Source organism: Furipterus horrens, unplaced genomic scaffold (genome assembly GCF_987537825.1).
Source record: "Furipterus horrens unplaced genomic scaffold, mFurHor1.1.pri manual_scaffold_11, whole genome shotgun sequence".
In the NCBI taxonomy this organism is placed as follows: Eukaryota; Metazoa; Chordata; class Mammalia; order Chiroptera; family Furipteridae; genus Furipterus; species Furipterus horrens.
The window spans coordinates 71,901,824-71,917,509 of record NW_028327181.1 but is presented as its reverse complement, the minus strand read 5'-3'; the positions used below and the strand labels follow the sequence as shown (position 1 = coordinate 71,917,509).

Sequence of the window (15,686 nt, the reverse complement as noted above, 5' to 3'; positions counted from 1 at the left end):
CTTCGCTGTGGTTTCTCTGGGCCTTTGTCTTCCTGGGACTCCCCCTTTCGGCTCTCCAGTCAGAAACTGGAGGTTTGCTATGCCATGCGTTTTCTTCACTGTGCTTGTGCCTGGGACCAAATGGCAGGAACGAGAGGAAAACAGAAACAAGGGAGGTTGGCCTCATCCCCTAGGGACCACAGTTCGGCTTGTCGGAGAGGACAACTCCCCTCACTCTATAGGCCCATTTCCCCTCATGTCACTGTGGCCGCCTTGGGATTGCCTCGTGTTAGGGGTGTGACAATGGAGAGAAGAGGGGAAAACGCGGGAGGAATTTCCGCACGCGCACTGAGTACACTGCTCGTGGAGTGAGAACGGGAGGCCGCTCCCAGAGCTGTCTGTCCTCACTGCGCACTGTCGGGTTTTAGGCTGCCTTGCACTCAGTTTAGGGAATACCAGAGGAGAAAAAATGGTAAGGTCAGCGACGGTTCAGTGCGATACTCACATTCTTGTCTTCTTTCTGTGTCAGCCTGTAACTATGTACTTTTCAGTCCTCAAATACAGGAGTCCCTCTCTATCGCGGTTCACTTATCGCGGCCTCACTGTATCGCAGGATTTTAAAAATATTATATTTAATTATTTATCACAGGTTTTTTGCTATATCGTGGGATTCTGTGGTACTGTATACGTATGTTGTTAAAGTTACGTAGGTTTAAGAGTGTAGAATAAATGTAAGGTTCCTACTTCACCAGAGGGGTCTAGAATGTAATACCCGTGATAGGGGAGGGAATACTATATTCGTCCCATGCATTCCTCCTGTCCAGGTTTTCCAGCTGCATTTAGTGGGAGAGACAAGGCCAAGTGTGCTTACGCCAACTTGCCCACAACCAGATCGCTCCCCACTTGCTTCCTAACCTCTACTCCACATCACCTCTCATCCTTCAGGAAATGATGGCGGGGTGGCTACTCTGATGGGAAGACCCGAGGCTCTGTTTTTATTAATGTACTGCTCATACTCCAGTGTCTCAGGGCTGCCACTGCCAAAGGACAGTGCTGTTTTTATTCTTTGGCATTTGGGCATCGTGGCCTGGTGGACACTGAAACCAGATGGAACTGTTTTGTAAAATGAATGCTTTTGTACAGTTTGAAGGTACATTTGACGTTCCGTGTGTAGACCAGGAACGTCGTCTTACCTTTTGCATTTGTGTTCTCACTGTAGGGTAATCATGCTGTGTTATCACACTATCCTAGGTCTGCCCAAAGGACCAGCCAAAACCTCGCCTCAGGTCATCCACGCGAGAGTGTAAGTGATGAAACCCTTCACCGGCAGTGCATGCACCTAGTCAGATGAGCATGGCCAAGTCACCTAGTCAGATTAGCATGGCCAGAAAGGGCCAACCGGTCATTAATTCTGATGTTCTTCTCAGTGTCTCTTTGTATTTATAATGTATTGACATATCCCTGTTAGGGCTTTTCCTTATTGTCTTTTTAATCTTTTATTTTTTTAAATTCCAGTTGACACACAATATTATGTTAGTTTCAGGTATACAACACAGGGAGTAGACATTTATTTAACTTACAAGGTGAGCACTCCAATTCAATCCAGTACCCACCTGACACCACACATAGTTATTACAGTATTATTGACTGTATTTCCTATGCTGTACTTTACATCCCCATGACTATACAGTTGGCAATTTGTGCTTCTTAATCCCTTCCCCTTTTTCACCCATCCCAAGCCCCCTTCCTTCTGGTAACCATCAAAATGTTCTCTGACTCTGTGTGTTTGTTTCTGTTGTTTGTTATGTAGATTCCACATGCAAGTGAGATTATATGGTATCTGTCTTTTGCTGTCTGACTGATTTATAGATTAATAGATAAAGAAGATGTGGTACATATGTATCATGGGAGATTACTCAGCCATAAGGAAATCTCGCATTTCTGACAACACGGGTGGACCTGGAGGGTGTTATGCTAAGTGAAATAAGTCAGACAGAGAAAGTCTTAAATATTTTAAGATAAACAAGTTGAGTCTCCCTTCTGTTAGAAAGATGACTAGGGACCAGAACTCCTCCAATGTTGTTCCTATTTGCAGTGTCCACGTCTTTGCTCCCACCCTCTATGACATGGGCTGCCACCACTCTGCCCAGCCAGCAAGGTCAGCAGTGACCTCACCACCAAGCCCAGCACTGCAGGTTCAGTCCTCCTCGACCCTGATTGATCAGCAGCAAGTGACAGCATCACTCCCTGCTCCCTGTCTGCATGTGTGACTTTCAGGCAACACTCATTTTCGAATCTTGTCTTCTTTGCTTTCTTTCCAGCTCCGCCTTCCAACCTGCCCTTCCTGTCATCTAGTCCCCCAGCAAGTGACCATGCTACTATTCAGTTGCTCACGTCGAGAACCTTGGAAAATAGTGCTTGACCCCTCTACCTTTTTACCGTTTACCTTCAAAGTATATTATTCCAGCCACTCTCCTTTTTTTAATTATTTTTTGATTATGCTATTACAGTTGGCCTGACTTTTCCCCCTTTGCCTCCCTGCCATCCAGCACCCCCTATTCTCTCAGGCAGTCCCCCCGCATTGTTCCTGTCCATGGGTCATGCATGTAAATTCTTCGGCTGCTCCATTTCCCATACTGTACATTACCTCCCCCTCCACATCCCAGCCTCAGCCACCAGATGGATACTGCAGTGGTCTCCTAAGGGTTCCCCTTCTTCAGTAGTCACACCCCCCCTCCACTCCCACCCGCTTCCACACAACTGAGTCTCAAAACAGTAACCGGAGCAATCTTTTTAAAACAGTAGTCATACGATGTCCCTTACCTGCTCTAAACCCACCCATTGTTTTCTTCCCCACTCCACTTTACTCGGTAAAAGCCTGAAATGCTGATCTGACCCCTCCCATGACCCCTCCAACCTCACTGCTCACTCTTCTCCCTCGGCTCACTCTACTCCAGTCACACTGACTGACGTCCCCTACTTCAGAGCATACGGGACCTTGTGTGTCCTCTCAGGTTCTCGCAGGGCACACTTCAGCATCAGGGCTCCGCTCACTGTCTGCAGTGATAACCCACCCCAGGTCCCCCCGCCTCTCCTGTCCCCATTACCCTTTTTCCGTAGAGCACTTGCCATCTGACATCTTGTTTACATTTGCTGACTGTCTGCTCTATTTTATTTATTGCTCTATTTATAGCGCCTGGCTTCTATAGGTGTCCAGAACATATCTGTGCAACAAATAAGGAAAACTGCAGGAAAGATGTTTCTAACGAACACTTTTAATTTGTATTAATCCTTCGTAAATGCCATCACTTCATGCCTTTCCATAGGGTCGTTTTTTTTTTCCCTGTTTGAGGCTGAGATTTTATATTTAGTGTAAAACAACAGAATCTGGATTAAGCTACATATTCTTGCTTTTATTTTTTGAAAGCCTGTTTTTATTTTTTATTTTTACATGGGAAATGAGGTGCAATGTGCACAAAGCCAGACAGAAAAGCAGAACAATTTATAAGTGGTTATTAGCTAAAAAACTAAATAGTTCATAATTGCTAATCTTGTCTAGTGAGGATATAATTCTTGCGGTACTGCCACTTGAAAGCCTAGGAATCTAAATAATAAAAAAAGGAAAACATTGTAGAACGTTTATATGAATATGCACTATGCTTTTTTTCAGTTTCTGGAATATTCTAATGCAACATTACTACATCCCGTGAGTCCACAGACCATTCCAGCCACACCATCAAATGAGAGACTACCGCCCTTGCCCAGAAATCACCCAGGTACTCAAGATCTTGTTATTTATTTGCATGAGGAAAAATTGTGAGAATAAAGAAGTCTGCCTGAGATGTATTGGTAATTATAAGCATACAGAGGAAAAATTAGAGGAGTTTATTTGCATTTTAAAGTTCCATGAAGTAAATCCAGGGCAAATACCATTATGACTGACATTAGGAGATTATAAAAAATGCTTGTGTTGTTGTGAATATTGTATTTTGAACACTCAGGGTAAATGAACCTTTAGTTGAAGTTTGAAGTCATTTTGTTATATAGATTTGTTGCACACGGGAGTAGTATTAGAACACCAGTGTTATTTGTTTTAGGTTGTATTTGTTAGGACCTTCTGTTTGGAATATAAATCATAAAGAGAATACTAACTGTGCATATTTCCTAGAAAAGCAATGTGTGTTTACCGTTTTTGTTTTTTGGGTTTTTTGCCTAAAGCAATGACAAAGAATGATCTCCAGCCACCCAATTACTATGAGGTAATGGAGTTTGATCCCTTAGCTCCTGCTGTCACTACAGAGTAAGTCATTTACAAAATGATTAATTTATTTTTTGTCTTGGTTCCCTTTGGTAGCAGAGCTAACAGAGCTTGTGTATACATTTAACTTTGTTTCGATCTTGGCACAAATTGATGACCTTATTAAAAATGACTTATGGGGCTTTATGGAAGCTGTTGCTCTTAATGGTCTTACCATTCTAGGCCTTGTGAGTGAAAAATAAAAATGCTGGGTTGCACATTAAGAAGTAACCGGAACCATCACGTGCATTAATGGATTCCTCATAGATGCCTTGACGGAAAGCCAGGTTCTTTCCAGCTTGCACTAGTCAGTGATTAACGATATCATAACGCATTGATGGAAATCCCCAAAGAACTCATAAGAACTTGTTTTTAGTTTTTACTACAACTACAATGTGCTTAAAATAGGTTAGTAAAGCATTAGTGTAAAAATAACTTAACTTGAAATCCTTAAGTCCCTGCTATTTTATGAGTTCCTATTGGTCAAGTGTATATAAATATTTCTAGGGTGGTAGGCTCATTAGAGCTTTAATATACTTTGATTGACTGAAGGTTACCCCCACAATTGTTAAAAGTGATGAAAGCAAGGTTACGGAAATCACTGTTCAGGAACTGGCAGCCTGCGGGCATATGTGTCTTTGCCTACAGCTGTGTTTTGTTGAACCTTTACAGAATTCAACATATGCATTTAAAAATTAGTTGCCAACAGTTAAAACGCTGGGATATTTTTTAAAAAAATATTTTGATCTCTGGATTCTTTTCGATGCCATGCCTGCATTTTTACATGCTAGCCATAGGTTGGGGCTGAGGAGTGGCTGCCTCCTTAAGTTGACTCTGCAGTCCACCAGGGCCCCTCCATCTGCAACCCCCTCCCCCCACCCCTTGTCCATTCACTTGACCTCCCTGGCATGGGTAGGTCTTTGAGGTTTTGACGGACACCTGGTTTAAACCGTCAATGTAGTGATCCATTTTGGAAATAATTAATGGATAGATCTTAATAGGCTTAGGTGCTCATTAAGCATTTTTTCCTAACAGGATTAGAAATTTCCCTAGGTCATTCTGCTTGATAAACTATCACTGAATGTATTAGTTTTTAAGGAATTAGAAATTGGTTAAACTAGGTATGCTTTCTGGAAACCGAAGTTTTTGTTTGTTTTTTGTTTTTTCCAGTTTCTGTATCCAAATAGGAACCGGAAAACTTGATTATATTCTAGTTAATTAGGAGATTGTTGTAAGTAGATATGGCAGTGCAATAGATATTAAAGATGAGAGGGAGTAAAAAGCCAAAGGAAGACTTAGGAATTCTCTACCACTAGAGAAAGGAATTCTTTTCCTTTCTCCAGAGGGTAAGGGTGTCTCAGTTCCTTTGAAAGTCTCATGAAACCCAGGCAACTTCTTAGGAAAGGCCCAAAATCTTGCAGAAAAGTTTTGAGATTTTCACATCACTGGCTGTCCATGAACCTCAGGTTCAGAGTTTCAGGACAACAAATACAGTATTTATGAGGATATGTACACATACATACACACACATACAATTCACTTGACAAATAAAGATTGACAATGATTAGGGCCTGATTTATCATGCTGAACAAGAAACATGCTCCCTGTCCTCATAGAGGTTAAATCTAATGTGGAGGCAGAAATTAAAACAAGCAAACATGTATTTAAATATGTGTTAATGATATGAAAGAATATGGTCACCTGACACTGTATAATAGGAACTAATTTACATGAGGGTTAGAGAAAGCTTAGGAAGTGACATGAGAGTTACGACCTGCAATTGTTTTCCTAGTCAGGTGGCAGGTTTGGGAATCAGTGTTACAGACCCACGGAACAACTGGCACAAGGGCCCTGAGGAGAGTTTTGGCACATCAAAGGGAATGGAAAAGCCAAAGCCAAGAGCAACAGATGTGGAAATTGCAATTTAGAAACCAAAAAGAAGGGAGTGCACAACTGTGATGAACATCACTCAGAGGACGAGGAAAATGAGGACTGAAAACTAGATAATGGATTACGTAACAGGAAATCATTAGTGATTTTCGTAAAAGCTCTTTTGGTAGATGGATGGGGACAGAGGCGAAATTTCAGTGCATTAATAAATGAGTGGAGTAGCATCAGTAAGTGCAGATGACACTAGAAACTTCAACGTGAAGGGATGCTGGGAAGTGGCCGGGCAGCTAGGGGGTTACTGACATGGGACTAAGGGACTGCCTTGTTGATGCTGGAGCACCTATGAATGCTGAGGGGTAGGAGCCAGTGGACAGGGAGAGGGTAAAGATTCGGTTCGGGAAGGGGGATAACCAAAGGAAGTTGCGTGTTTGAGAAGCCAGGGCTAGACAGGATCACGGAAGTAGATGATTGTGCAGAAGAAAACAAACTTGAAAATTCAGTGACAGGAAGCTGAAGTTTCCATATCCAGGCATTTAATTTATTAAGAAGTAAGGTTTCTGACTCACTGAGAGGAGGGATGTCAGAGACTTGAAAGTGAAGGAGGTTGAAATATTTTGTGGAAAATGAAGACAAAACTTATTAGCGAAACTTTTAAAAATACTATCTGGACCAAGCTTCCTCCTGTTGATGATCAAGGCTTTATATAGTGCTATAATTTTTATTGTGTATATGAATTTCATGTTTATAGATATATTTTCTAGCCATAGACATAAGACATAAAGGATTATATGGAAGATGTTATAGAAAAATTATTATATATAAAGTACAAAGATGACAGTTATAAGCTAAAGGTGGCTCAGGAGTTTGGACTGTAATAACATAGGTTAAATAAGCTGTAATTAGTATATTTTTAAAATATTTTGAAACCAGAAAAAGCAGAATACTTTTTCCTTTTTTAAAAGCAAAAGCAAACTATTCCAAATTTTAACCATATTTTTCATTAAATCACCATTAGAATGAACTCATATATAATATACATATTTTTAAGATGCATAGGAATTGCACCATTAGGATCCAAGAGAGCTATAAAGTAAGCTTCAGGGTGGAGATTTTTGTTTTTGTTCACTTATACAGCCTGAACAGCTAAGGACACCAGAGTTTTAGTTAAGGTTAAGAGCCAAGACAATACTTTGGAACTTATATATAACCCTTTAACCGTGATGGCTTGTTTGTTTCAGAGCTATTTACGAAGAAATTGATGTTCATCACCACAAAGGCACTCAAAATCATAGTGACTGTTGAGGTAAAGACTTCCGTTTACACAGCCTTCATTCCACATTCTGTGTGATTTCAGTGTAATTATCACTCTCTCTGTTTGGTATTTACATTTTGTAAGGGCCACCTGTGTCTCTGACACTTTGGTGAATGAAATATTATTATACAAGTTCTTCCAAATCACTCAGTTGAATGAACTATTTGTTCACTAATGAAATAATTCTTTGTGACCTTGTTAACTAAAAATAATAAATTCTGGGAATGAAGAAGTTGATTTATGTATAGAAATATTAATGTCAACAAAAACAGATGATCAATCAAAACTTTTTAGCACTGGAATCAGACTTTTATGTGCAATTAATACCGATGAACTGGGACTGGTGGAAGCCATTCACTGTTAGCCCAGATAGGTCTGGATTATTTCTATTTGCTATGCTAGTCATCCCATTTATTTATTAATAAATTACATAGCCACTAATAACCTATTAACCTTATTTATTCTCCTCACACCAACCCCTACAATGGAAATAGTACATTCCTGCTTTTCCTCTACTAGTATGTGGATCTGTTGTTATCAAGGAATGGGGAAAGAGAAGTAAAGTATGGGGATGCTGACTATCTTCTGTTTATTCTAGGTGAAAGTGAGTGACCAGCTCACTAGCTGCATTAGGGGTGACCAATCTCTTAAAGGTAGACCCTGTCCAGCTTTGAGGCCCAGAAGACAAGACCTACCAAACACAGACATCAAAACCACGGTGGAACATTTCTCTTCTGCAATAGTGAAATTTAAACAGAAGAGTAACAGTTCAAGTTTTATCTCAAAAAGCTTGGTTTTAACATATATTCACTTAAAACTTCAACAAAAGAAAAACTCATTGTACTGAGGCCAACCAGGTTAAGTGAAGCATCTTATGAAGCTTTCCTACATTTAGAAATCATCACATGGCTGTGATGAGAGTAGATGAGTATTTTTTTATTACAAAATAATTTGAATAGATATAAGCACAAAATGTGAAAATCTAAATATCTTATTCAAGAATACTGAGTGCCTTCATTTAAATAAAGTTAACTATAAAAGTCTATTAGCACTTCTTTATAAGTAATATTGCTTAGAATTACGAATTGTAAAAAAACCTTAATATTGTAGTTTGTATTTCAGGTACCCAGAAGAGGTCACCAAATGCTACATCGAGTTGCCTTTAAATACGATTCTTTATAATACTAAATGTTTTTTTTTTCTTCTTTTTACTGCAACTTAATATTTCTATTTGGAAAAAAAAAAAAGACTACTGGAAAACATTCAGAATAAATTATGCATTCATTCGTGTCATAAATTACAATGACAAATAAATTACTATTAAAAAATTTAATACGTCTTTTTTACAGTTTGTTCATTGCAGAACTTCTAATGTCAGGAATCTTCACATTTCTCACTCTTATATTTTAACGTTCAGGGACTTGGAATTACCACAAGAAATATCAGAAGCCTATTAGATATTTGCATTTTCATGACACCAAAATTTCAAAGTACTTTGAATGTTAATTGCCCTAGATCTTAAAAGGAAAAACAGTCACATCTGAAATCAAAATATAATCTTTGGGCAAACTATTAGGGCTTAGTGATTCCTCTTCCATTTTGAGTTTTTAAAATAGTGACTATACACAATGGGAAAAAGAAGTAGTAACCGACTGTTTTAGAAACAGAAGTTCTGACCTAGAGCCTAAGACAACTAGCATTAAAAAAAAAATCTTAACACGTATGAAGTGCAAATAATTTGGAAGGGGTCCAGTGAATTAAGCTGAACCATCAAGTCCATGCCTACATATTCACAAAACAGCACTTTAATACTACTTAGCAAAGTATGGTTTTGAACAGTCAAATATTCTAAACAGGCATGTGGATTCCTTATGCTAAAAAGATGAACTTATTCTCTATTTTAAGTAGGGCAAATTAGTCGGGGAAAAAAACATCAGTACATAATATTTAAAATAGAAAGCATGAAATATAATGGAATACATTATTATAGAATGTTTCTCTTCTGAGAAGACAATATACATGATTTTTCAAAAATCACAAACTTGAAGCAGAACTTGGTTGCTGACTTCAATGATAGCCTGGAACTGGCAACCTGTGCCCCTCCTTTGCTTCAAAAAATGTGTAAGAAAGGGTGATGAGATCAACATTCACCATCCTTGGATCTTCAGCAAATTCAGGATCAATGTAGAAAAACACTGGCATATCTACTTCCTCTTGTGGATTAAGCCTTTGTTCTTCAAAACAGAAGCACTAGAAATTAGAGAAAGGTATTTGTTTACTAATATTTCTATTCTATTATCTATAATAGAAACTAATGATGCACTTCTTGGTTTTAATAAGCATAATGTTAAACACAACCTTTAAGTTCTGTGAGGATAACAGCACAGCATCTTTTTATCTCAGAATTAGTTCTGCTTTTAAGGATTGAGAATCAACAAATGCTTCTAATCTTAAAGCAGATTTCCATTTGGTTTGACTCTAAACCTCTACATAGCTGTTTATAAGCAATGAAAAAAAGCCTGAAGTTTAGAAGAATTCAGTTTTTAGAAATCAGTACCTACTAAAACACTGCAGTAAATTTATTATTAAAGTGTTTTTTAAATTTTATCATATTCTATAGTTCACATTTAGTTGTACCTGTATTTTATTGAAATACTGTCCAGCTTCAAATGGTACGACATTGTATGTAGAAATTCCGATTACTGGCTTGTCAGTAGGATTCTTAGCTTTATAAAATGCAAGTGCAGTCTCTCCAGGCACTACCTGTTTTTAAAAATATATGTATATTATCAATGCTTAAAATCGCACACGACTCCTTTCCCTACTAAGTCAGTCACATTTTTTCCCTATCCATCAGACCATAACACCTAAGCTAAACTAATGTTAAGAGTCAGCAAAAGTGAATATTACCCATGAACATCTGATTTTTCAATTTTTACTTATCGATATCAGTGAAGAACAAATGCAATTATGCATACTTAGTTATGGGTTGTCCTCTTACATACCCGAAGTCTTCAAGCAGTGATCTGCAAACTAATTTAAAATGTTTTCAAGGACATCATAGCTCAAGACTAATTTCTTAACACTTATTCCTAAATATCATTATGATTGACTAAAAATTCTCCTTAAAAGGTTACCAACATTAAACTTAGCTTACAGAGTAAATTAAACTCATAACCAGAGTAAAACTGACTGAGCAGAACTTTTATTTAACCAGAAAGCACTAATAATTTTTTTGAGAGGAAAACAGATTATGTTGCAAGGCTTAAAAAAAAAAATTTGTCACATATCAATCCAGCCACTGATACCTTGTATACTATGTGACTGGAACTAATATTCAAAACCCTAACCTATAAAACCCTCAATCAATGAAGAGATGCAGTCATGTTTACAAACCTGGGAAAGCACTAATTTGGTTTTTCCAGTAAAAGTTACAATTAAACTTTTCTGGCTAGTCCTCAAATCAAGAGATAATTTCAGTAAATCCTCCCAAATTCCAGCTAGTTAAGATTTTAGGAAACCTTTAAGGTACAGTCCTGCTGAAGTAGAACATCACTAGTGTGGTTACTTCAAAGGTCCTAAAAATTTATATTTTAAGGAACAGGGATATTTTTGATGTAAATTAGTAAACTGTACTTATCTATTTTAAGCAATAATTTTTAACATTTTTCCTATGCGATCCTTTATACTTAAGGAAAAGTTAAACTATATAATAGCTACTCCTGTCAAGATTAGTACAGACCAGAGAACTTCTCAGTGAATGCTTAATATGATTCTCCTAAAAACACGGCATTTTTCCATTGTTTCAAACTGCCTTTTACTATAGGACCATGTAACTGAAAAGTTAAAGTATATTCTGTTCATTAGCTGTAGGGCATTGTCAGAAAATAATCTGGAAATAAAAGAATTACAGTAATGGAGTCTGTCAGTATTTTTAAGTTATAATTTAGATCATTGTTTCCTAAACTATGAAATGGTTGAAGTGATGAAAGGAATTTTTACCCTAAAAAAAGCAATCTTTTAATTAGTGCTTTAAACACTTACAAAAATTTCAGTTTGCTGAGGTCTGAAGTTCCACTGGAGACTTGCGTGCACATCTGCATTAAAGGTGACTTTAATGATGCGATCCTTTACGGGCACCATGTTTTCAATCTGGTCTGATGCGTGACCTGCTGCTACTGATCCTCCAAGTCCAGTTGTCTAGAAAAAGAAACTATAATATGTTAAATATTATTTTTAGGTACTAATCTAGTTATTGGATGAAAACAATTTAAGAAACTATTTAACTTTAGAAACTAAGTTTATATACTATCACTGACTGTTTCCTATGACTATGTCAATGATTTAACCACTTAGGGTATACAGGAGCCTGTATTTGTTGAAGGGTTTTTTTTTTTCCCCTTTCAGTCATTTGGAAGAGCAGACTTTCCACTAATACAGCTCAGGATATTTAGCTTTTCATTAAACACACTTTCCATTATTGCTAGTATTTCATATCTATTGTTAATAGAAATAAAATTTACCCAGAATCCTGTCATTTCAGTAAAACTATTTAAATAATTCCATTTTTCACATTCTTGTGTGGTCCTTTTCCATATCATAATTTACATAGTTCAGATTAATGTAGCTTCAGTTCTGTAGTCTGTTTTTCTCAAGTAACGTAAGTATTTTCCCATGTTGATAACTGGTTTTTGTAATTATTTTCTGTATTTTTGGTATAGTACAGCTTTTACAGACTTCATCAGTTAGAGAACTTGATCCTTCTGGCCAAAGCAACTAATCCTAAAGCACTGGGATAATCTGTATGACACTTCTTCCCTATCTTCATTGTCATTATTTCCTTTATCACCAGAGATGCTTAAAAAATATCCTTACTTCCAGGGTCATCACTCTTCTGATGCATGAGGTTGCCATAATTCTGGTCTCCGGATTAATCTGTTATGCTATACTAGGGAAAAAATACCAAATTTGAGGCTAGAGGAAGACTCACAGCAAAATATATTACTATGTTCCACTTGCTACACAGTCAGCGAGCGTCACCTGACTGCCGTGCGACAGCATCGAATTGCACTCTCATCCTAAAATACGCATCAGAGGGCAAGCCTTCATTTATCCTTAACAGGTAAGTATATTCCTCTGCCCAAGAGGGCTCTAATGCTTAAGTTTTGAAATACAACTCATTTTCCTGAAGAATCTGAGTCACCTGAATATAGATTCCTTAATGTATTCTCTCTTCACAGGCAGTCTTGAAATATAGTTTAAATTTGTAAGTCTGATAATTACAGAAATTAAACAAGGGCACTGAAAAGAAAATATGACCTAGTCTCTAGTCTAGTTCTGCTACTAACTAGCTCCAAGAACTAAATAAATATTTATTTGGGCTACGCTTTTCATATTCATAAAATGAGGTCACTATATTAAGTGGTTTATATAATCCCTTAAACTACAACTTTTTATTTTTCTGCCCTGCACTTGCACATGCCTGCTCAAAATGCTGTCATTTACACAGTTTGGCAGCTTGGCAGAGGATTTCTCAACCTTGGCATTAGTAACATTTTGGGTTGGATAATTTTTTTATTTTTGGAGGGGTGACAGTTGTCTGTCCTGTTCAGTGTCATGTTTAGCAGCATCCCTAGCCTCTACCCACCAGATATCAGTAGCACCCTCCCTCCTCACCTTCCAGGTTGTAACAATCAAAAAATGTCTTCAGACATTACTGAACGTTCCCTGAGGCATAAAACTGACTACCCACCACCCACATGGTTTCTGGAAATCCACAGGTTGTTTTGGATTCAGTTCCACTTATTTCACCAGGTGGTAGTCTGGGGATTCACGCTTGGTCCCGGCAGGCTGGCCACTGATGAAAATTAATTCACATTCTACCCTCATCCTCCAGAAATCAAGCAACTGCACTTTTCCACATAAATGCTGATATTAGGAGACTGAAAGTCCTTTTAACTTGTTTTAATCCTTATAAAAAATAAAGGCGCCCTGGCTGGGAGGCTCAGTTGGTTGGAGCGTCGTCCTGTCCACCAAAAGGTTGCAGGTTTGATCCCAGGTCAGGGCACATGCAGGAGACCACGGAATGATGTTTCTCTCTCTCATCAATAAACATATCCTATAAAGGTAAGTTAATGTCCATAAGCTCAAGGGAGGTAAGCCAAGTATTAACAACAGCAGAATCACAGATTCTGAGCACTCTTGAAAATATTAGTGACGCCTGACTCCCACTCCAAAACATTCTGATTTCATGGACAGGGACATGATCTGGGGGTCAGGATTTTAAAAAGCTCACCAGGCGATTCCCACAAAAAACAAAGTCTGGGGACCACTCTCTAACACAGATGAACCCAGTATGTAGCTCTCACTTATGGCATGTTTTTTTAAACAGAAATTCCGGATGTCTACCCAGACCTAATCAGAATCTCTGGGGGCAGGAGAGCCCTGGCATTTTTACTTAAGAAACTTCTCTGTTGATCCTAATGCCCAAAGCATCAAATTACTACTTGAGAACATCGGAGAATACATTTGAAACAGGTGAAGTCTGCCTTTGCCAGAGCTTCTCAAAAGTTCAGTTTGCATCAAAATCAGCTAGAGGACTTATGAGAAGAGACGGCTGGGCCCTGCCCCCAGAGTTCCTGATTCAGTAGTTCAGGAGTCGGGCCCAAGAATTTGCACTCAAGTTCCCAAGTGATGCTGACGGTGCTGGACCACGCGGGGCCACACTCTGAGAACGACCTAGTTTCCGATCTAAAAGGGAGCCCAGGACAAGTCCATTACAGTTCCACATCAACGGGGATGCGATCCTCAAAGGCCTAACTCGTGCCTGCTGGTATGGATAAAACGCTACTTACTCCCGGGGTAAGCACAAGTACCATGCACACTCCCATTCCCAGGATTAACCTTCGCGCATAAACCACGGGGTTCACAGAATGAGTGTATTCACACGATTACAATTTAAAAGCGGGCGCGAGTGAGAGCGGCAGGAGGGTAAGGCAGCTTGCTAGATTTCGGGGTCTAGGCTGCGGACCTTCATGATGAGGCGCAGGTCAGACATCGAGGGATTTCCCAAGTCCCTAAGCACGGTCACTATAGAGGAATGGGTTCTATTTGCAACTTTGCCGCTCGCTTTTTTGGTGACCTTGGACAAGTCACCTTTCTGAGCCCGTTTCCTCTCTGGACAGTCATCTCGGACGTCCCTTCCAACGTAACATCGCCCAGTGTGCAGCGCCGGGCCCTACCTGGCAATAGAGCCGATACAGGGGTACGGCGGCGTAGGACGCCCCCAGCATGCCCACGGCGGCCGCGGCCATGTACGTGAGGACCGTCTTGTTCCGCCGCCGCCATTCCTCCTCCTGCGCGCGCGTGTAAGGGTTCGTGCTCTTCGGCCGTCGGGACGGCTGCACGGCCAGATCTCGGGCCAGGTTCGGCCGCCTCCATGTTACGAGTCGCCTCAGTCCGCTCTCAGCACCTCTCGTCCCGCTCCTTCCTGGCTTGAGACACTGCTCTGCACTCTCCGCAGAGATGGTCGGAAGCCCAACGGGGTTCCACCGCCAGCCACAAAAAGCGACGTACCTCCATCCCGGACGCCAGAGCCCGCCCATAGCTCCCGGAAAGAACGCCCGCCTGTCACGCACGGGGTAAGATCTCGCGAGGCCTGCCCTGTCCCGCGATATCTGAGTTGAGCCTGCCGCTGCCTTGGCTACCAGGCTCCTTGGGAGGCTACGCCTGTAGTCGAGCTACGGAGGCCGGGTTGCCAGGTTACGGGTAAGTTCGCGTTTTGCTTTATGGCTGTTGCACGCACTTTGCTTCTTTCCACTGCCTTACTTATAGGAATACGCCTTACGCTCCTCCGCGTGCACCCGTCATCACTCGGGTTTGTGTCCTTGATCTTCCTAAACTCCATCAGCCTTTGTCTCTACCTAGCGGCCCCCAGCGGCCGCTGTCGCTGTCCCGCGGTCCTTTTACCTGGGGTACTCTGGCCGCTGGTCTGCTACGGTACTTAGCGCCCTAAACCTGGGCTCCAGGATCACCTGCCCTAGGAAGCTTTTCTGTGATAGCTAACCACAGCCCACTCGAGCACTCACGTGCATTTTCTCGGCCCCCGGGGAATCGCCTTCCACTGCTCTGACTCTCCTTAACTTCTTGCCCAATGAAATTATCGCTTGTGGAGCGGGAGAGAGACGCCGCTCACCTGAAGTTTGTTTA

The 15,686-nt window shown here is 40.1% G+C and overlaps 3 protein-coding genes across 5 annotated transcripts in view; 2 read left to right on the top strand and 1 right to left on the bottom strand.

Annotated features, from left to right (window-relative positions):
• Nucleotides 1-8,203, top strand: part of TOM1L1 (target of myb1 like 1 membrane trafficking protein) — a 50,362-nt gene extending 42,159 nt beyond the window's left edge. For all 3 annotated transcript variants that reach the window (XM_090257357.1, XM_090257356.1, XM_090257354.1), the window contains 5 exons: nucleotides 1,231-1,282; nucleotides 3,650-3,755; nucleotides 4,198-4,279; nucleotides 7,405-7,469; nucleotides 8,077-8,203. In XM_090257357.1, the coding sequence (XP_090113483.1) occupies nucleotides 1,231-1,282; nucleotides 3,650-3,755; nucleotides 4,198-4,279; nucleotides 7,405-7,468 (304 nt within the window). In that variant the 3' untranslated portion in view covers nucleotide 7,469; nucleotides 8,077-8,203. The remainder of the gene's footprint in view (nucleotides 1-1,230; nucleotides 1,283-3,649; nucleotides 3,756-4,197; nucleotides 4,280-7,404; nucleotides 7,470-8,076) is intronic.
• A 1,144-nt stretch (nucleotides 8,204-9,347) lies between these two features.
• Nucleotides 9,348-15,167, bottom strand: COX11 (cytochrome c oxidase copper chaperone COX11). The gene is made up of 4 exons (XM_090257358.1): nucleotides 14,720-15,167; nucleotides 11,523-11,678; nucleotides 10,116-10,241; nucleotides 9,348-9,728 (listed from the first exon to the last, which is right to left on the bottom strand). The coding sequence occupies exons 1-4, from the start codon at nucleotides 15,080-15,082 to the stop codon at nucleotides 9,546-9,548; spliced, it is 828 nt and encodes a 275-aa protein (XP_090113484.1). The 5' UTR covers nucleotides 15,083-15,167; the 3' UTR covers nucleotides 9,348-9,545.
• Nucleotides 15,168-15,171: 4 nt separating this feature from the next.
• The window catches only part of STXBP4 (syntaxin binding protein 4), a 130,784-nt gene continuing 130,269 nt past the window's right edge, over nucleotides 15,172-15,686 (top strand). Inside the window, exon 1 of the mRNA XM_090257359.1 lies at nucleotides 15,172-15,245. The gene's annotated coding sequence lies outside the window, so the exon portion shown is untranslated. The remainder of the gene's footprint in view (nucleotides 15,246-15,686) is intronic.

Bases quoted from the DNA above. Each gene is read 5' to 3' on its own strand.
- COX11 (XM_090257358.1), bottom strand. From the start codon at position 15,082: ATGGGCGGGCTCTGGCGTCCGGGATGGAGGTACGTCGCTTTTTGTGGC. The intron at 10,242-11,522 runs GTAAGTGTTTAA...TTTTAAAAACAG, and splicing joins CTCAGCAAACTGAAATTTTT to GTAGTGCCTGGAGAGACTGC. The intron at 9,729-10,115 runs GTACAACTAAAT...TCTAATTTCTAG, and splicing joins AGTATTTCAATAAAATACAG to TGCTTCTGTTTTGAAGAACA.